The sequence below is a fragment of the Aphelocoma coerulescens genome, chromosome 14, assembly GCF_041296385.1.
Source record: "Aphelocoma coerulescens isolate FSJ_1873_10779 chromosome 14, UR_Acoe_1.0, whole genome shotgun sequence".
NCBI lineage: Eukaryota > Metazoa > Chordata > Aves > Passeriformes > Corvidae > Aphelocoma > Aphelocoma coerulescens.
The window spans coordinates 591,195-611,852 of record NC_091028.1 but is presented as its reverse complement, the minus strand read 5'-3'; the positions used below and the strand labels follow the sequence as shown (position 1 = coordinate 611,852).

At 47.0% G+C, this 20,658-nt stretch overlaps 2 protein-coding genes across 14 annotated transcripts in view; one reads left to right on the top strand and one right to left on the bottom strand.

The window, feature by feature from the left end:
- MAPK8IP3 (mitogen-activated protein kinase 8 interacting protein 3) overlaps positions 1-15,884 on the top strand; it is a 73,314-nt gene extending 57,430 nt beyond the window's left edge. For 10 of the 13 annotated variants that reach the window (XM_069030091.1, XM_069030094.1, XM_069030090.1 and 7 more), the window contains 14 exons: positions 977-1,138; positions 2,069-2,234; positions 2,693-2,878; positions 3,495-3,678; positions 4,462-4,581; positions 4,849-4,929; positions 5,611-5,678; positions 6,788-6,936; positions 8,167-8,338; positions 8,439-8,552; positions 9,783-9,821; positions 11,383-11,562; positions 11,819-11,962; positions 12,994-15,884. In XM_069030091.1, coding sequence (XP_068886192.1) covers positions 977-1,138; positions 2,069-2,234; positions 2,693-2,878; positions 3,495-3,678; positions 4,462-4,581; positions 4,849-4,929; positions 5,611-5,678; positions 6,788-6,936; positions 8,167-8,338; positions 8,439-8,552; positions 9,783-9,821; positions 11,383-11,562; positions 11,819-11,962; positions 12,994-13,115 — 1,887 coding nt within the window. In that variant the 3' untranslated portion in view covers positions 13,116-15,884. The remainder of the gene's footprint in view (positions 1-976; positions 1,139-2,068; positions 2,235-2,692; positions 2,879-3,494; positions 3,679-4,461; positions 4,582-4,848; positions 4,930-5,610; positions 5,679-6,787; positions 6,937-8,166; positions 8,339-8,438; positions 8,553-9,782; positions 9,822-11,382; positions 11,563-11,818; positions 11,963-12,993) is intronic. The other 3 variants (XM_069030100.1, XM_069030096.1, XM_069030101.1) reach the window with 1 other exon arrangement.
- A 2,621-nt stretch (positions 15,885-18,505) lies between these two features.
- Positions 18,506-20,588, bottom strand: MRPS34 (mitochondrial ribosomal protein S34). The gene is made up of 3 exons (XM_069030237.1): positions 20,176-20,588; positions 20,032-20,074; positions 18,506-19,190 (listed from the first exon to the last, which is right to left on the bottom strand). Exons 1-3 carry the CDS (start codon positions 20,491-20,493, stop codon positions 18,913-18,915), a joined length of 639 nt encoding a protein of 212 aa, XP_068886338.1. The 5' UTR covers positions 20,494-20,588; the 3' UTR covers positions 18,506-18,912.
- Between the last annotated feature and the right edge of the window lie 70 nt (positions 20,589-20,658).

Sequence of the window (20,658 nt, the reverse complement as noted above, 5' to 3'; positions counted from 1 at the left end):
CAGCAACATTTTATGCTTCTAACGCTTTTGCTAAGACTCCTCAGGGTGTAATGCAAACCAATATAAAAATTCATGAAAATGATCAAGTGAAAGTAAAAATGCATTTCATCACTCCTTAAATTCTACTGTTGACCAGAATTCATTGGTAACAGGCCAGTATTATCTGGAGTAAATTTTTGTGAAGCCATGTCTATCGATATTAGAATGTTTTGAGCAGAATTGCAGATGGGCATAAGTGGTCATGTGGGCAGATGGTAGACTTATCTGCTGTAACTGGTTGTTTTGAAATAGCCAGTTTGTCACTAATTCATTCAGAGATTATTTTTAGAAATCATCCTGATGGTTAAATTGTAAGAAAATTTTAATGCTGTTGTTTCTAGAAGGTTCCACATGTGATCTTTAGATAATGTTCTGTGCAGCATCTTTCCCTTTAGGGTTTTGGATAAATCTAGTGTTTGTTTCTGTAGCCCTGTTCCAAGTATTCTCTTAAAAAGCTCCCTGGAAATAACTCATAGGAGATTTGCTGGATTTGATTTCAAAAAACTGCTTGTGTGGGAGCTAAGCCAGCAGACTGTTTTTCTACACTTCCAGAGATGGGGCAGCCACAGGCTTCCCTGAGCAAGCTGTGCAAGGGCCTCACCAGCCTCACACCCTCACAGGGAAGAATCTCTTTCTGATGTCGCATTTAACCTGCCATCTGTCAGTTTGAACACATTAAACATCAGCCATGTCCTGGCTTGCTTGTGACTTTAGTCACTTGCAGTGACAAAAAGCAGTGATATTGCTGGGTACAGAGATCCTTTGTCTTACCTGCATCAAATTGGATATCTTCTAGGAGAAATCGTCAAGATCTGGTGTTTACAACTTAATGTTTTAGATGTTTGACATTTGACAGTTCTCCACAAAGGTGCCTAAATTCAAAGAGACCACGGAGCCTGCAGAATCCTTAGTTCAGATTCCTGCTTCTGTTTCTTAGCTGTGGTGTGCAGCTGGAGTCAATCTCTCAGGATGGAGACCTTTGGAACAGGAGCCTGGGAATGGGCAGAAACTAGATCCTGGGCGTGATCCCCTCACCTGTGATAGGGAAGTGGAAGGCGAGAACAACAAAAGTAACCATGCATCTCCCGAGAAAAAAAAGGTCAGAAAAGAAAATGGATTTTTTTCCCTCCGATGTTTTTTGTCATTTCATTCCTACCATACCCCTTCTCTCAGTACCTTTGTACTGTGCCATAAAATGCTCTTGTACTTGTGGGGCAGTGCTGTGGTGTTCTGGCTCTTCTGTAACTTTGGGTGTGATTTCGGACAAATCATCCAGTATAAAGTTTTCCAACTTTTGCTTTTGAAACGTTTGGAATTTTGAAAAAAATCCTTATAATAAGGGCAATTAAATGCTTGATGAGGTTGCTAGGAAGATTATATAGCCCTCATAATTGTAAATTTAAAAAATAATACATTTAGGCAAAGCTTTGTTTAAAGAACAGAGAGTCTGTGAGTCCATTTGGGCTGCTTGAGATTTAATCCAGTTCTGGTTTTTAGTAGTCTTAAATGATTTTTTGTTTTTCTCCTATTTAAAGAACCAAGCTGTAATTTGCAGATAATAATACAATATTTTATCCTGTCTGGTTTGTAGGGTTTTTCTCCACACCTGTTTTACACTGCTGCCTTATACTCTCCTAAGACCAGCTTGCTTAAGCTGATCAGTTGTGGGTGCATCCCAGACTCACAGCATTCTGGATGAATGAATATTCAGTGATACATTTGTCAGACATGTCAACAGAGAAATTAGTGGCCATATTGCTCTTGGAGCATAAGGAGTCAGGCTCTTTGGCCAGTGCTGTGGATACTAGTGCAACAACATGAATGGAATCAAATTAATAAAAATAAAAATTAAAATATAACTGATTAGACAACTATATAAAATAGAAAAAAATTCTTATATGATTTTACTATAGAATAGAATGTATAATTTGAAATAAATTACACCATGTGTAAATGTTGCCAAGCATTGTTAGGCTCAGATTGATCCAAGAGGAGTGCTTATTGTGCCTGTGTGTTTGCTCTCCCAAAGGCAAAGGAGCTCCATGAGATGGATGCCACATCCAGCCGTGTCTGGATCCTCACTAGCACGCTGTCAACCAGTAAAGTCGTGATCATTGATGCCAACCAGCCTGGCACAGTGGTGGACCAGTTCACTGTCTGCAACGCTCACGTGCTCTGCATCTCCAGCATCCCCGGTGAGTGGGGCCCAGGCTGGGGTCTGCACAGGGTCACCTGCACCACTGAGGAGTGACAGACATCCTCACTTGGGAACTAACCCTTGCGCCTTCTTGTGTTCTGTAATTGTTCCCCAAAATCATAACCCAGATCTTGCCTTCCTGTGGGACCTTTCTCTGGAGATTCCTCCCTGTTCAGGGTTCAGTAAGTCATTCATTTGGTACACAAACAGTGGTTTTTGGAAGCAGGAGTGAGCCTTGTCCAGTGTGGAAGGGCTGTGTACCTGCCTTGGATACTGATACTAGGGATGAGGGGATCTGCCATGGATCAGGCTGCTGATGGATGCTGTGGTGCCTCCCCAGGGTGGTGAACCCCAAGGATCAGAATCTCCCATCATTAGGGCGATCTCAGGAGTACAGCTACATTAACTTAGCAGTGACTGCTTGATTTATGCGAGTACCTGTTCTTTTATCTTCAGCGGCCAGTGAGAGTGACTATCCCCCAGGCGAGATCTTCCTGGAGGGGGATGTGAATCCCGAGGAGTCAGCTGGAGCAGATGGTGTCTTGGCAGGGATCACGCTGGTGGGCTGTGCAACCCGCTGCAATGTGCCACGAAGCAACTGTTCCTCGCGTGGGGACACACCTGTGCTGGACAAGGGACAGAGTGAGTTTTGGGATGTAAAACTTAGTGACATTTCAATTACAGCTAGTCCTGTACGAGCTCCTGGTGTTACAGCCACATCCTCCTGTCCTCAAGTTAAACACTTCAGAGGCCTCCAGAATTCTGTTATTATGATACAGGAGTACCAAAGGCCCTTTTGGTACATTTCTTCTTAGAGCCCTCCTTTTTTCTCTGATTCACATGCTGCAGCCTGGTTGCAGGAGTCATACAGGAGAGTATTCTGGGCAGATGAGATGTTTGCCCTGCTACAGGTGCTGCTGTTCTGATTGCTTTGTTTTCTGAGCCTTGGGAAGCCAATTAAGCTCACATGCAAATCATACTGCTGCCCTTGCTGACTCCATACTGCAGTGACAGCCATGGAGCCCTTCCAATGCTGTGCTGTGCTGTGCTAGTCACAGATTAGGCCTCACCTTAAAATAGTGTCTGTTTCCCATCCAGGCAGAAGATGCTGGATGAGCTGCTGTGTCTGTGGCACAGGCTCAGGGCTTGATTGAATTTGGCAAGGAAAGATAAAATAAAGAATTGACAGCCTGATGTCTAGATAGTTAACTCACCAACTCATTCTCCAGCATGTCTCACACTGTTCATTGTCCTCTAGGTGAGGTGGCTCCTGTCTGCAACGGGAAGATCAACCAGTCTCAGTCGACCGAGGAGGCAACAGAGGCTACAGAGGTACCGGAGAGCAGTGCTGGTGAGGCAGAGCCGACGCAGGCCCGGCCCGGGCCCCTCACCGAGCACGTGTTCACAGACCCTGTCCCAGCCCAGGCACCAAGGCAGAATGGGTAGGTGGGCTGGGGTCAGAGTAATGGTTCTGTTCTGTTACTGATCAGTTCTGTTTTCATAAGCTTTGTGATAAGAGAACCAGCCTGATCTTCTGATAAAGTGTCAGACTTCTATCCATTTTGTCTCCAAGCAGTATTACAGCTGGGATAATAGGGAGGCAAAAAATGAAATGAAAACAGACATGGCTCAGCCTACAACTGACTGGGTCAGCTGTTAAAATGCAAATATTTGACCTCTCACTATGAATTTAGACCTGTGGTTAAGGCAGATCCTCCAAAGTATGCGTACACTTCATGTTCTTACTGAAGGAGCTTACTCATATGTGTGTAGAAATGATGATTGATTTATTCTAGTAGTACCTCTGATGTGCTGTAAAAGTAACCAAGAAAGCATATTCACCACTCAAAAGTTCTTAAGACAAACAAGGCTGATGTGATGGCCTTAAGAACAGGTGGAAGTTTTGGATACAGATTGTTCCTGAATGCCCATGTTGTTCTAAGTTGTTTCTGTTGAAGTTGGAAATGAACAGAGAAAATATTGTTTGTGTAATAGTCCTGCTAAACAGTTAGGGTCTGTAGATTTGAAGTACTTGTTGTTTGTAAGGGGAGGAGGAAGGAAATAGTGTAAATTGCAGATTTGCAGTTAAAAACTATCAAAGAGCAAGAAGTGACTTGTGTCTTCAAGGGCCCATACCTGTCTGTGGCTGCCAGGCTGTGGGCCTAGGTGGGCATTCTGTGCACTGCTGCTGCTAAACCTCTAACATTGTTCTTTTGCCTCTTCAGGGAGAATGGGCAGCTGAAGATGGAGCCCAGCACAACACTGCCAGATCAGGAGTCAACCGGGGAGGCTGGGACCTGCACCAGTGCCGCCCCCACCATGTGGCTGGGAGCTCAGAATGGCTGGTGTGTTCCCCTTGGGTTGGCAGAGCTCTGTGTCACCTCCCTGCTCTGGGCTCTGTTTTTCATGTCCACACACCTTTTGTTCGCTGCTTGTTTCTGGAGAAGGTTTTCATTCCTCATTTCATTGCTCAGCTCACCATAGTCTCAGGCATTTAACATCGCTTTCTTACCTCACCTCCACCTTTCCTACCAGAAGAGAAGACTCAAGCCTGGGCAGGCTGAAGGTGTGGGCCCTGCTGCTAACCCTCCCCAATTTGTCCTCTCTCACAGGCTTTACGTGCACTCAGCTGTGTCCAACTGGAAGAAGTGTCTGCACTCAATAAAGCTGAAGGACTCTGTGCTGAGCCTGGTGTAAGTGTGTGTTCCAAGGGTCCTGGAGGAGAAGGTTTGGGGCTTAAGTGATGCTTTGGAGGGGGTTAGCAGCTCTTTCTCACAGACTTACAGAATCACAGAATGCTTTGGATTGGAGTGGACCTTAAATATCCTCTTGTTTCAACCCCCTGCCATGGGCAGGGATACCTTCCACTAGACCAGGTTGCTCCAAGCCCCATCCATGTTCCCAGCCTTGAACACTTCCAAGGATGTGGCAGCCACAATTTTTTCTTTGCTTTCTGAAGTGCATTGTTTTGTGAGAAGTTTCTGAAGGTTTTTAAAAGTAATAGGAAAGCCTCATACCAACCCTTTTCCTGCTCAGTTGCTGTCCTGACCCAATTCAGTGAATACATGACTAGCAATATCAGGAGAAAGTAAGTGGGGAGGAGAAAGACAAAATTTCACTAAGGGGTAAATTAGGGGGAATTAGTTTGTATTGTGAAGGAGAAGAATTTCCTCAACAGAAAATTTACAGATGTGATTTTTTTTTTTACTGCAGTGAAGGTAAGAGGTGTGACCTCTTGCAGGATGTTCCTGCAATGCTAAACTGACTGGGAATTGTGGAGACTATGTAAAGATGGTGTGTGTGGATGGCAGGAAGTGTTTTTTAGTCCCTCAGTTCTTTGGAGTTTTTATGTATTTACTATTCCGTTATTTCAGGCATGTGAAAGGGAGGGTCCTGGTTGCTCTGGCAGATGGAACACTAGCCATATTCCATCGGGGAGAAGGTAAGACTCAATGTAATAGAGAAAACAAAACTTGGCTAAAAGTGTAGCAGTGGATTAAACACTCTCCCGAGGTGAGAAAGGAAGTTGCTGGCTGCTGGAGTACAAACACTGAGTTAAAACACATAGCTGTTATACACATAATCGCTATCCTAAACCATCTCAGGTGTACTCTAACACCACTTCCTGAGCTTTTCTGAACAAAAATGTGTGTAGTTGCTGTGTAGCATATGTGGAGTAAACGTGACACTTTTAGGTCATGTTTTATGCTGTGCAGTTGTTTGAGGTACACTTAGTAAATTCAATTTCTGGTCCTCTTCACTGCTGTGGGTTTTGTTTCCCTGTGGCTTGAGCAGTTTCTTATCTGTGTTCACACCTGACAGCACATGGGAATTAGCTAACTGTGACAAATGTTGGCATATAAAGAACTTAGTTATTCATTGAGTAGCAGTTCATTCAGCAAGCAGAAAGATAGAGATTTCTGGGCTTGTGCCATTCAAGTTTTGATTCAGCCTTTGTCATGAGCTCAAGCCTGACCACTGACACATCAAAATTGTTCCCATCAGAAATAAGATAAAGCTTCATGACATAGAGGCTTCCTGTCTGTGAAGGACACAATATCTGCCTGGTTAGTTAAAAATAAGAGTGAGAGAAGGGAGATCTGATTCCTTCTTTTGGATTTGACACTTTGGGGGAATTATGTTGTAGGTCTGTGTTGTGAGGAAGCCTCACCACAAAGACTGTATGGCCCATTTCCTTTCAAGTTTCTGCATAGTCTTGTTCAGCTGTCTTCCCTCTTCTCCCACTGGTTTTGTTGTACTTATTAGAGAAGCCTGTTCACTTCATTGCAATAAAAGATGTTTAAATTGGCCTGATTTGAGCACTGTCAGGCACCAAACTAAACTTTATCTAAACTAAACTTTACATATTTCATAAGTGTAAGGCTGTGCCTGAAGCAGGAGCCATGGGAAGGTCACAGACATAAGCAAACTGAGCATTTGAGTATCAGCTAAGCCTGTATACCCAGATATATAGAGAAAGGTAGAGGATTCTGTTGTATGCTCACATGTCATGGAGGAGATACATCTTTCCACACTTGTTTTTCACCTCAGATGGTCAGTGGGATCTCAGTAATTACCACCTGATGGATCTTGGTCACACTCACCACTCCATCCGCTGCATGGCTGTGGTCTATGATAGAGTCTGGTGTGGCTACAAGAACAAAATCCATGTTATCCAGCCAAAGACAATGCAGATTGAGGTAAGAGAGCACATGCATGTCTGTGCATGCACACACTTGTGTTGGATTTATTCTTACAGCTGTTCTCTGCTGCAGTGTGTGAAATTCAGAACCTTTGGGTTGTCATTGCTGACTGCAAGACCAAGACTGTCAGTCTGGGTCATGTTATGATCTAATCTTCCAGGGGATATTTATTCCTTCCTCCCTTTCCAGAGCATAATTCTATCAGTAAGTCTAAACTGACAATTTTCTTTGCCGTTACTAGGGAGTCTATGAGGCCATGTAGTGTCCAAACATAGGTGTTTGCTTTACAGTGACTCTTCACTTACAATCTGAGGCTTCTCCATCTGTAGGCATTATGGCACAAAGGAACAGTACAGTTAGCAAGCCCCTGGGATTCCACTAAGGAAAAAACAATCTTTAGAGCCTTTTGGGTGAAAATCAGTACAGTGGTGTTGGTACAAATCTGAGAGTGTTTGAAATAATTCTAATTGAGGAGAGAAGAAGTGCTGGATCTAAAGTTCACATTAGTGAGCCAAAGCAGTTTGATCTTTGGAATTTATCCTGGAGTTGTGTGTTTTCCTTTTCTACCAAGTACATTGAAAGCTCTTGGCTTCTAAATGTTCTTGTTCCTGAAGCGGTCTGAAAAGACCATCAACTCTGCAAAGCTGCCATGCAGCTGCTCAAGCAAAGGATTGATTGTGTACAGTAGTGAACTGCTGGGGTCAGCTAGCATTAACACAGCTTCTCCAAGATCTTTGGAACCCAAACAAGGGATCTCAATTGAGGAAAATGGAATGTATGTACATATGGAGTATAGATAATGGCAAACCTTCTGTGAATTCACGTTGGTTTATTACCGCAGGCCTAGGCCCTAGGGTATATCACCGTGTCCCGCAGCCATAGGGAAGAGGAGGAGGAGAGAAGATCCAGCAGGCAGGAATTGTGCAGCAAGATTGATTTATTTAATTATTTTATAAACTCTTTTATAGACTTTTTTCTTCATAGTCTAATTGGACAAATGATCAGCCCCCCCTTGGGGGTGATTGGCTAAAATCCTAAACCATCCATTGTCAAAATATTTTTCTACTAGACCATAAACAAGACTTTTCAAGGTTGCAGGTGGCTTGGTTGTTTACATAACTCTGTTACCTCTTCTGTGAGAGAGAAAAGTCTCTCACGGACTTAGAAAAGAGCAAGAAAATCCTCGCTAGCAGCATTTTTGTATCTACACTGGTTCACCTATTTCAGAAATCCTTTGATGCCCATCCTCGTCGGGAGAGCCAGGTGCGACAGCTGGCATGGATTGGAGATGGAGTGTGGGTTTCCATCCGCCTGGACTCCACGCTGAGGCTCTACCATGCCCACAGCCATCAACATCTGCAGGATGTCGACATTGAGCCTTACGTCAGCAAGATGCTCGGTGAGGGTCTGTTGCTCACTGAGCTCAAGGCAGAATTTGCCCAAAGCAGACCTTGCCCAAAGTCATCACTAACTCTCCAACTCTCATTCATGCTCCCTAGGCACTGGAAAGCTGGGCTTCTCTTTCGTGCGGATCACGGCCCTGCTCATCGCTGGCAACCGCCTTTGGGTGGGCACCGGGAACGGTGTTGTCATCTCCATTCCCCTGACTGAGAGTAAGTGACATTTATTGAAAGTACTCCTGCATCCCCCCTAAAAAAAAGAAGCTTTTAGGTGTTATTTGTGCAGCATGGCAGGTGGCTCAGGTAGGCTAATGCCTTCCTGACATTTGACACCCTTTGATCATAGCCATGTTCAGGGTGAAAAGCCCAGAGTGTGAGCAGCCCTGGACGTTGACAGAGCAGAGTGATGTGAACTGATTCAGTAGTTACTGTGAAACATGAGTTTCACAAAGTTTTGGGAGTTGTAGTAAGTCTTCAAAAGGAGGCCATGGGGTGAGAAGTCACCAGGAAGATCTCCCTGGAAATTTCATTTTGGCATAGTCATCTAAATGTCTCCATAACAGTATTTTCCAGAAACTGATCTTAGAAAAGCTCCATTTACTCAGATTAGGGCTCAGCTTTATCAGTCAAGTAGAAATAGGTATCCTACACCAAATCCAGCCTGGTGAGGGGACCCAGCAATAAGAGTAAATAGTTGAATCTCTGGAGCTGGAAGTTTAGTTGAAGCTCTTACTAGTCCTGTTCTGTACCTGCCCATCAGCATCTTATTTTGAAGAGTCTTATCCAGATCACCATGGGGAAGTAGGATTTGAAGCTGATTGCAATTGCTTTCAAAAGAAAGCAGCCAAATATATGTTTTTTCACCAATGCTCACAGGAAAGCTGAGAAACAAAACACCTCTTGTATAAAAGAAGCAAACCTCTTGTAATCCTCCTGGAAGTCAGGCTTGGAATGTTCTCCTCTAAGGGCAGTGAAGCTGGAAGTGCCTGGGGCTGACACCAGGAAGGCAGTGAGACAGTTCTCTTCATAGATTGCAATTTTGGTCTTGTTTCTGAGTTCCTTTCTGAAGCCCATTCTGTCTTAAGGCTGCTGTCCTTGGTCTGAGTTAAACTTTTTCCCTGCTGTAAACCAATTGCTTTATCTTTCTGCGTTCCTATAAAAAATGTGGTAAGCAAGAAAATCTCACTAAAAATGTAGCAGTGGATCCTTGTGACATGGTCCCTCTCCCACCTCAGATACCTCATCTGTCCCTGTAAGATAAGAGCAAAGTGAGCAAGAACAGTATTAGTACAAACTCATAGGAGCTTCTGTTGTGGTTTCTCTAGGTTTTATACTATTTTTGTTGCCCCCAAATTATCTCCCAGTAATCACCTTTTTCTTCTCTCCCATCCTGCCCGTCACTTCCCGTGCCCCTCTGTGTTCCCACTCCCTGCCTGTGCCTAGCTGTAGTCCTCCACCGCGGCCAACTCCTTGGGCTCCGGGGTAAGTCCATTGCCTCCCCTCCACAGCTGTCATTCCTTTTGCGCCCATCTCCCGCCCTTCCATTCTGCCATTCAACTTCTCTCCATCCATTTTTCCTCATCACTCTTCTGTTTTAAGTTGCATTAGAGAAAACCAACCAGAGACAATCATGTAAATATTCTCATTTCCCATGGCTCTAAACAATTTTTTCCATCTTTTTGTTGATCCCTCTGGTTTTTTGTGTTAAGAGTAATTATTCTTCAGCAGTGGTTTCCTTACTGTGGTAGGCCAATTTGAGATGGGGACTGGAGAGGTTCATTCGTCAGAAGCAGGAAGCAGGAGTAGAGTGTTCTTCCAAGGTCTCCTTTGGTTTTCCAAGGATGCTACTTTCATCAGTTTCAGGCCAATGGCAGGTGGTGCTATGGTACCTGCCACCTGTAAGTCATCAGACAAAATGTTGAACCCAAGGGGACTTGATAAGCGTGAAGAATTGCTTAAGTTTGTGCCAGTTAAGACAGGGTCTGAGTTCAAATTCATGCTTTTCCAGTGTCAGAAATTAGAGGGGCTTTTTTCTCACTCAAAGACATTCACGTGGCTGTACAGATGCATTATCATCACGTCTCCTTCTTTTAAAGCATCTGATATTAATTGCAGTAAAAAAGCCAGATACTATACACACACTGACTCTGATTCTTCCATCAAAGTATTCGTACCTGTCCCACCATCCTGGCCTGAGCCTGATAGGGAAAAGTTTTTTGTCCAAGTCATGTAACTGAAATTCAGCCCAAGTTAAACCACAGAACTACAGATAATTAATGAAGCAATCGACCTCTCTCACAGAAAAGTGAAAGCTGCCTGGTTTAATATTGTTCCTGTTGTACTGATGTGGGTGTGTGCAGAAGGAAAGCATCTCCCACCCTGAGCTTGGAGCACTGGTCTCTGTTGCTTGGTGAGTGGAAACTGTCACATTCTCGGAGCCTGGTCATGAAGGATGCAGGCCCCTGACCCCTCCTTGGAAGCTGTGGATGGTGAACATCTGAAAGATGTTCATTGCTGGAGTAGCTGACAATCTGGTGTCATGGTTAAATCAAGAAATGAGGAAGGATCTCACTCCACTTCTGTGATGGCTTTGAGTGGGCTGAGGCTTCACCACACCCAGAGACTGCTTTCAGCAGCATGTGTGCTCATGACTGGGCATGAGCAAAGGACTTGACTTGGAAATTGAGCAACATCACTAATCCAGAGCAGATATTCTTCTCCAGGTGCCCTCTGGGGACAGTGGACATTTTGGGTACCCTGTCAGCTATGAAAGATCAAGGTTGATCCTAGGACAGCAGGTTATTTCTGGAGGCTGGACAGAATCACTGCTGGTGACACCAGTCTAGCTTGCCTCATTCTGAAAGAGAGGGACTGTGTAATCTGGTGTGCTCTCCTCCATCACATCACTCATACAAGACCTTTAAAGAGACCTGCACCTTTAAAGGTTTTCCTTCACGGCTCATGAGTTTCCTCTTTGACTGAGTCCCTTCTGTAAAGGAGACTCAAAGCTATCACTGATGGTGTTCCTGCTCCCTGTCCCCAGCCAACAAGACTTCACCAACCTCTGGAGAGGGCAGTCGCTCCGGTGGGGTCATCCACGTGTATGGTGATGACAACAGTGACAAATCCGCCAGCAGCTTCATTCCCTACTGCTCCATGGCTCAGGCACAACTCTGCTTCCATGGCCACCGTGATGCTGTCAAGTTCTTCGTCTCTGTGCCTGGTAAGGATGTGCACAGCCCTCCCTCTGCAGGGGCTTGTGCCTCCATCCCTTTGGTAGTAGGGGCTGGAGCTGGTCTGCAGCAGACTAGGGTCCAGGCCGTGGCTGGCACTTCCTGTGGTTTACACATCTGTGTTTAAACTGGAGTGACTGTCAGATTTGACTAGCAGAAGGAATTGGTCTGCCCAATGTGTTAGTGTGCGTGTGAACTGTGTCGGGGCTGAGCAGAGGCACTGACAGCACTTCTGTCCTCTCCCAGGCAATGTCCTTGCGACCCTGAATGGGAGTGTGTTGGACAGCCCTTCGGAGAACCCCAGCACAGCAGCCACTGAGACTGAGGGGCAGAAGCTAAAGAACGTCCTGGTGCTGAGTGGAGGAGAAGGGTACATCGATTTCCGGATTGGTGAGTGCCCTTGGTGGGGGGCATCTGGAAAGGCAGCAGGTGCGTAGCTGTGGTCATGGAGTGAGGCATCACTGTTGGTGGGGAGCCAAAGCAGAAAAACCCTGCACTGTTTCTCCTGCGTCAGGCTGTGAGGGCTGATACGGATCTTCCTTGCACAGCACAAGGCTGTCAACCTGTGCCCTGTGGCTGCAGTGTGACACGACTGTACTGATGCCTACAAAATCGAGAAACAAAACAACACACTTTCAAGACAATATTAATATAGGAAGTATTATACAAACAGGTCTTTAATTGGAGGCCTCCAGGTGCAATATACGCACGTGATACAGGACTTCTACATTTTTGTAAGTTTAACAAATTAGCATATTTAACAAATACTGTCCAATTAGAAGAGCAGTTGGTTAGGTAATTTTCCCCGGGTTCTGCCCCACTAGAGTTGGTTCAAGAGCTCTGCCCCGTATTTATTATGTTTATGATACATGGTAAAAAGCAAGATGTCCTTGGTTGACTAAAGAGGCAAGACTAAATAGTATTTCAGGAATGTGTTAGAGGGTTAGCTTGTTATTGTTCTAAAATTTAGGGGGAAAGGGTAGGAAAAGTACTGGGAGTTACAGCCATGCATTAGCAATCTACAAAGCTACAATTATATGAAAAATACCATAACACAGCATCAGTATGAATGGTTTTGGAAAGAACAAACTCATCTGTGCCACTGGTTCCAAACACTGCTGCCCCACTATGATCACCCATGGTGCTGTAGAAGGTGCTCTGTGTGTAAAAATCAGCTTCCCTGAAAGGAAGGGTGATCTTTGCTGCTGCTGGAGCTGGTTTGTCCCATCTGTGTAGTCCAGTTTCAGAAAAAAATGGTGTTGCTCTAAATGTTCTCCAGGCACAGAAAAAGATCTCAGCTCAGTGTCTGTTATTAGACTGCTGGGACTCTAAAAGGTGTATTGGCCTCTTTGGAGTATTCCAGAGCAGCCACTATGGCATTTTCTTTCCTGCCATTTTTACTCTCTGTTTTCTCTCTTCAGGGGATGGGGAAGATGATGAGACAGAAGAGAATGCAGGAGATGCCACCCAAGTGAAGCCAGTACTTTCCAAGGCTGAACGCAGCCACATTATTGTGTGGCAGGTATCATACATCCCTGAGTGAGAATTCCTCTTTTCCCATAATAAGTGTCCCTCCTCCCGCCTGAATGCCAAGATGTACATACAGAACGCCTGCATTATAACTCCTGCTGGAAACTGACCCTGGACAACTGCAACGGCTCCTGCCTTGGACTGTGACCCCCTTGAACCTCTGAACTTGCAGCTTTCATCTTGGGCCCATATGCTTTTGGCGTGGTTAGATTCTTGTTCTGCTCTGGAACTGGCGTCTACAAGGAGAGAAATGGCAGTACATCATGAAGTGAGCTTGGAGCCAGAACTGTGCAAAACCTTTGCCCACTGTCAGGAGGGACAGCTGGAGGGGGGTGGCTCAGGTTCTTGGGCAGGTTGCCTCACTCCTACCTGCATGAGAAAGAAGTGTGTCCCCAGGCATTCCCTGCCAAAGCAGTGATGGTGAATCACTTCTGCAGCACCCCAGCAGAAATCCCTTCTAGTTCACCAGTAGACTCCTCATCTTACCCTTATTCACCCTTAAGCACAGAATAACATCCTCTGGACTTAGAGCAACCAAGGGTCCAAGGAACCCTCCAAGGAGCATCATGGTTTCGGCAGCACTTCTGCTGTGGGGCTGGAGAAGGCAACAGCATCCTTACAGTGGGGATCACGTCCTCCATCTTTGCAGGGAGAAAGTCCCTTCTGCTGCTGCTGCCTCAGCAGTCATGTGCTGGGTGCCTGTGTGTGTCCCAAGAGGATCGTTTGGTGGCCTCAGATGGGAGATGGGTGTTTGACTGTAAAGGCCAAACAACCATAGTAGCCAAGGGGTACTGGAACTTCACTTTTTTAAGACCAGAAAAGGCAATATTTTTAACCCTCCCTTCCAAAAATGCCAGACAGTAAAGAATTCCTGAGATCATTCTGAAAGGTGGTTATCTCTGCATTGCATTTGGTGGCTTTTAAAACACAGGCAAGGGCAGATGGTGTTGATCTGCTCTGAGTTCTGCACTAGCACATTGAAATTGCCTTATCTCAAGGCTGTGTCTCTTTTCCAGGACCTGCTGGAAGGAGATCTCTTTTCACAAGGACTTGGAAAACAGAGACTTGGCAGTTGGTTAGGAAAGACTGTACAGGTGCATTCAAGGCTATGTCTCACCTGATGTCACACAGAAAAACGAATTGAGGCTAGATTCCTGACATCTTTTACCTAACATCACAAGCACTGACTGTGCTAGTAAGGAGTTTGAAAAGCTGCAAATTTCTGACTCCTGGAAAAAATGGACAGCCCCCAAGAAAAGCAGTGATAGCCCCTTCTGTCTAAGCAATGCTGAGTGATTACAGATGTGCATCCTGCTTACAAAAGAAGCACTAGAAAATGGGGCCAGGGAGAGTGGTTTTGAGCTCAAGATGCAGAATATGGAAGTTCCAGGTGTAGAGGCAATGGTGTGTTCCCCTTTCTGACACTGTCCCACAAGGACAAAATCTGTGTCCCTTGAACGCTCTTTTCTGGGTGTGCAGGACTAGGGCAAGTTGCATTTGTTAGAGATGAATTTGGAAGCTCCTGGTGGTCATATTGTTTCTTCCCTGACCTGTGCAGCACTCCAGGGTTCACAGAGATGTCTTTATGGCAGTATGGGGACAGCTGGGCAATCCTCCATCTCCTGGAAAGCTCCCTGCTGTGTCATGTGCTTGCTGCCATGGACCAGGCTTGCAGGTCCTGGTGTGCTGCAGGGATGCCATATTTACCCAGGGGATGCTCTAACGTGTGGCATCTCTCCTGACACAGCAGCACCGAAACCATTTTTGTATCCACAGTTCAGGAAAGGCTGGGGTATACATTTTCCCTGCAAGAAGGCAAGAGACCTCTTTGGTGAACAGAGGCCTCAGCCAGCCACAGTGGTGCCCATGCTGCGTGTGAGCAGTGCTGGTGACACACCCACCACACCACTCCTCCCCAAGGCAGGAATCCAGCTAGAGGGCATCTTCCAGATACCTGTGTACCGGGCTCTGTGTCTGGCACGAGGTTAAGGGATACTTGGAGCCACCACCTGCATGTTGGGGGACCTTTCACCAGGGACATTTCACTGGGGCACTGCTGACTGTGCCAGGCTTCTCATTCACTTTCGCCATATGCTTTCTGCTAGGAAGACCTCTTTTGATCCCAACACAGAGTGCATTCAAGTTAACAGTATAAGATCTAGAGCACAGATTCCACTGTCGTGTAGTAGTTCATCAGTTAGGGCCAGGCAAACTTCAGAATTTGGGCTAGTTGAAGGGGAAAAAAAAAAAAGCCCTGGTAGGGTTCAGTTCCTTAGCTCTGTCTTTCATAGGAAAGTCAGAATTGCAACATTTGTACCGCTGACTGTTCTGTATCTGGTTTGAGCAGTTGAAGGGACAGCACTCGGTCTCCTGTCACCCACTGGGCCCTAACAATACGAGGAAATCTCCCATCAGGTTCCTTTCCAGCTCAATGCCATGTTTTCCTCCAAGAGAAGCACATGGCCCAGAGGGGCAGCTGCAGGGGGGAGACCCAGCCTCTGCTGATAGCTCCTGTGGCCTTGGGTGGCTGCGGGGCATCAAGGTGTGAACTGACTGGCTTCAGTACGCTTCTCTGTCATATCTCCACTGTGATGTATGTAAAGTATCTTGTATGTTACAAAAGGATTTTAAAAAGTGTCTTAAGGCCTGTAAACTCCGCTGTTTGGTCTGAAGATGGCATTCTGTAAAGAGCCTGCTGTATGAATACGTTCCCGTGCTTTGTCCCCTATGCTATCAACAACAAACCGTATCTGTTCTGTATGTAATAAACATGTTAACATCAGCTTGGGCAGCGCATTGTGTTCCTATGAAGGCACTGGGATTGCTGCTCAGTCTTTAACAGGACACTTGCAAGGGTGGAAATGCAGCTCAAGTGTTTTCTGTTGAGCAGTTCAGTGGCAAGGAATGAGATGTGGATGGTTCACAAGGCTGGAGCAGAAGGGGCTGGTCCAGCAAGCCACAGTGCAATCTGTAGTTTGTACCAGCAGCAGAAATAAAAGGTGGAAATATAAGGTGGAACAACTTCAGAAATAGAAGCTGGAGCAGAGAACCATCCACCTGCTGGCTTGCTGCAGCTTTAGTCAGGGTGGCCCTTTCAGGTGAACTTCCAGGGATAACACATCAGATCAGTTTTCAACACTCTACAGGGTGGCACTTCACAGCCTCACAGGCATTGGTGACATCAGCACCATTCAACTGCAGGAAGCCCCTCAGTCCCAGCAGCACTTGAGACACCTTCATAGTTGTTTTGTAGAACTGCATTGGTTCAAGGGCTGGACATGGCAATGTGCAAGGGAACCATGTCCTTAAGACAGGAGAGGAGCATCTTCTGCCCTGAGCAGGGAGCCTTCTTAAGGCGAGTCACCTCCATGACCAACACAGGCACTGTGGTGTGGCGCAGGCCAGGGTGTAGTACAACTGGCAATGCCTCTGCAGTTAATGGAGGCACCTCAACAATGAGGTTTGGAAGCACATGCTGGGATCCATCCTGAACCCCTCGGGCTGCACCCTTCGATATGGCCAGGAGCGGTTTGAGCACGGCCCTGGGTGAAGTACAGCCATGTCTGGTACCCACCAGGGTGGCTAAGGAAGCAGGTCACTGCTGACACCCTTCAAACAATTCCCCCATGTTGGTAAACAATCTGTGAGGTAACATACAAGTTTGGGAGGCCCATCAGAGCTCACAGCATGTTCTGGGCATGGAGTCCAGCACATGGCAAACAGGCTGTGCAGCTTCCCAGAAGGGACCTTCACTATCAGGGCAAGGCTCCCAGGCTGCCCAGGGCTCTGTGAGAAGACACCCATTCCCCCAGGTGTTATAACTGTGAGCTCACCAGCAGGTCATAACTGTCCTGATCGGTGCCACCTAGACCCCCATCTGTACCCTTTCCTCCTGTGTCCCAGGAGCCTCATTTAAGCACAACCTGGGGTCTTCAACATGCCTGTAACTGTGTCTGTCTCTAGCTGCTCCTGGATAGACCCCTTGGACCCAGGGGGCTGGATCTCGACTACAACATCTTCAGAGATCCTTCCTCACCCAAGTTGTTGGGTGAGTCTATGCCTTATCAACTCTATCTGCTTTTGTGCCTGGCTTGGCTCCCTGGTATACCCTAGTCATGGGTCGTTTCTTGCCTTTCTGGGATTGCTGGGGGATGCTGTGACCAGCACTTGGCTCTTCCCCCTGTGGTCAGACTGCCCCCTCAGGGAGACACTTCCTCTGCTCGAGCTTTGTTCAGATCCCGGCTGTGCAGGACAGAGACTAGACTGTTCTACCCATCCCATCACAACTACACCTCCCTCCCAATCTCCCTTCTTCTTGGTTTGTGTTCAGTAGTACCTCAGTCACAGAAAGACGCAAGCTCAGCTCAATGCCCAGCAGTGGAGGCTATGGGAATCAGACAAACTACCTTCCAACCACAGCAGCTGCCATGGGAAGGCTCACAGCCTCAAACCGTGCCTTTAACAACACTCCTGATTGTCCCTCTCCTGGATTCTCCCATTCCTTCTGAAGCCAGAGGAACTAGATCTGGCACATGCTCTGCAGTGCTCCTGCCACAACAAGGCAGGCTCAGTTCTTCCCAGACTCTGCTCCTTGTCGCAGGACCAGCTTTTAACTCAAAAGAAATGCCTTCCTTCTTATCCCATAGCATCTTAATCCTTCAGGGCCTCTAGTGAGGAACTCTATGGAAATACAGGTAGCCAATGTCAATCTGTGTGCTCCTGCCTGATGACAACCATTTCCTGCTGGCTGGGGCCACATGTTCCCAGCCTCATCCAGGCCACACACACTGGGTGGAATCGAGTCCAGTTTGTGCTCTCCCTCACTAAATCCCTTCAGGCTATTTGTGATTTCAGGATGCTGCAGTAAATAGAACACAACCTCCAACTACCTGCAGACACAGGAACTAAACAGTTACTTTGCAGGGAACTGATCAATAGAGCTGAACAGCTCTTGTGCTCCCCCTCCAACCACACCCAAACCAGACACTCCAACAGCCTCTGACACAGCAGAAGCATCCGCAGCCACTGCAAGAGAAAAGATCAGAACTGTGCTCAGGAGCTGCATGTTTTAATGTTCACAACATGCTGCCCTGGAACATGGGCATTTACAGTTGGCTTCAAATGGTTAGAGCCAATCCCACCTCCTCTGCATCACCAGAACTAAAATAATTTCTCCTATCTCTTGACAGCCATCTTCAGGAGTAAGAGATGGATAGCTTTGGATTAGCTTAGTACTGAAGTCATGCTCCTCACTTCTTGTTCACTGCCTTCATATGCAAGTAATCCAGATCATTCTGCAGTGTTCAGAGAACCAGATGCTGTCCCTGAGCTAATGGCTCTGCATTTGGCCATCATGATGACCTCCAGGCATTGAAAAAAAATTCATGAGTTTTCTTAGAACTGTGCAGTAGAATTAAGAAAACATTTATTTCCATTTGCAGATACATTTTTTCACAGCTCTGTGAAATACTGTGATATTCACAGTCATTTTTTCTGTGATTCATGCAGGACCCCAGTTATGTAAAAAACATTATGCTCCAAAGAACTGCAGCTGGCTGACTGGAGCTGTGTATTTAGAGACTATCCAGGGAACCAAGAAGATTCCTCTGCCGACTGAAACCAAAGTTATGGAAAAAGAGTCTGAATGTATCTGCATCTTCCCTTTCAGATGACGTGACTGTTCGGGGCTGAGGAGAAAGCTGGAAACATCCTACCACAATGGGCACAGAGGGGCTCTGTAAGACCCCTGTGCACTGGGCTTCTAACAGGCAGTGAGAGCACATGGGATGCTCAGGACACAGAACAAGTCTTTATACTGGTGTCCCTGTAGCTTTTTTCTTTGCTCGCTCTTGGGGAGAGGCCAGGACCGTCTCCAGATCAATAACTGGCTCTTCCATTATTGGTTTTCCCTCCTTCTGCCACTGTGCAAGGATCATGGCTCGGAGCAGTGGTGGGTATGGCAGGAACCGAACAGTCTCCTCAGGCACTGGGGTGAATTTCTTGAAGGCCTCCTCCTCGTGTTTGGGCACCATACGCCAGTCATGGTACATGGCTTTGTCAATCTCCCTCACTTCCTCTTCAGTTTTGCCTGGGAAAAGATGATGAACACCAGTGGGCAACACCATCACAAGAATCTGCCTCCAGGAAACACGGCAAGTGTTGACTCTTTGGCACCCAAAATACTACAACAGGCAAGAGGAAAGAGAGTTTTCAAAGGGCGGGACAAATTATTCCCTGTTACACTATGGGATCTCACTTCAGTCCTTGAGAATCAAACCAGAAACAGGCTGGAAGGACTACAGGCAAGATGTTCCAGCCCTGTGGGTGACTCCCTCTCTTAATTTAAAGTTTTGCTTTCTCTCAAGTTCCATTTCCATGGCTAAGGAACATGAGTAATTTCTCCCTACACTGATCAAAGCTTCCCAGAAAACTAAGTGTTAAAAATGCTTAACAACTTAAAAACCTTCGAATGAGTACTACTTCAGTAATTGCAGTAAGGGAAAACTGTATACTTAATATAAAGCAGCTCTAAAAAGGAAAATTCACTCATGCAACTCCAATCATTAATTTAAAATTCCAGTAACACAACTTACTTGCCATTGCACTTTTTCCTTTTTAGTGACAATTTTAGTTGGAATACCCTCATGCTCTGTCTTGCTTTGAAAGTCTCAGAATACTCTGTCAGCTCATCTAACACGCTTTTAGTGCTGCTGTTCCCCAAGGTCATACTGCACTGGCTCTCCCACAGTATTCCTTGGAAATATATTCTGAAGGGGCTAGATCATAGCTTTTGAAACGCGGAGAACTTCTTTTCCCATTAGAAGATCTGAGAAAAACAAATTTCCCAGGCAGGGAGGCCGCGGCTTCCTTGCCACCCTCACGCACCCGGTGCTCTCTTTCCCATGTGTGGGAAAACGAGCCGGTTTTACCTTTGAAGGTCAGGTAGCCCCAGGCTCTTCCATGGTCCATGTTCTGCAAAGAAAAGAGGAACCTGTTGAGGGTGGGTCGCGGCGGGGCGGCGGGCGGGAGCCCCGCAGGGCGCGGCGGGGCGGCGGGCGGGACGGGGCAGGTACCTCGGCCGTGTAGTCCGCCTTCACTTTGGTGATAACCCAGTAGCAGGGCTCGTCGTGCGCCCACAGCCAGGACTTGCGGGTGACGGTGCGGCCGACGCCGAAGCGCGGCAGGCGGCAGAGCAGCGCCAACAGGCGGTTCTCGTTCCGCACGTCCTCCCAGGCCCGCACCGGCAGCCGTTTCTGGGTCAGGGGCCGCCGCATGGTCTCACAGTCCACGGCGAAGCGCTGAGAGTCCCGCGGCCGATCCTTCAGCGCCCGGTACTCGCGGATCTTCTTGGCCATGGCGGCGATGGGCCGGTGCAGCTTCTTGCGGGTCATGGCGGCGGCCGAGAGCACAGAGCCGAGCGGAACCGAGCACCGCACCGGCACCCGCTCCCCCCGCTCCTCCCGGAAGCCGTGCCGGGCCCGCGGAAGTCACCCCGCCCGCAGCGTTCCGCGTGGCCCAGCCGCCCGCGGTGGGAGCTCTCAGGTCGCTGCCCCTCG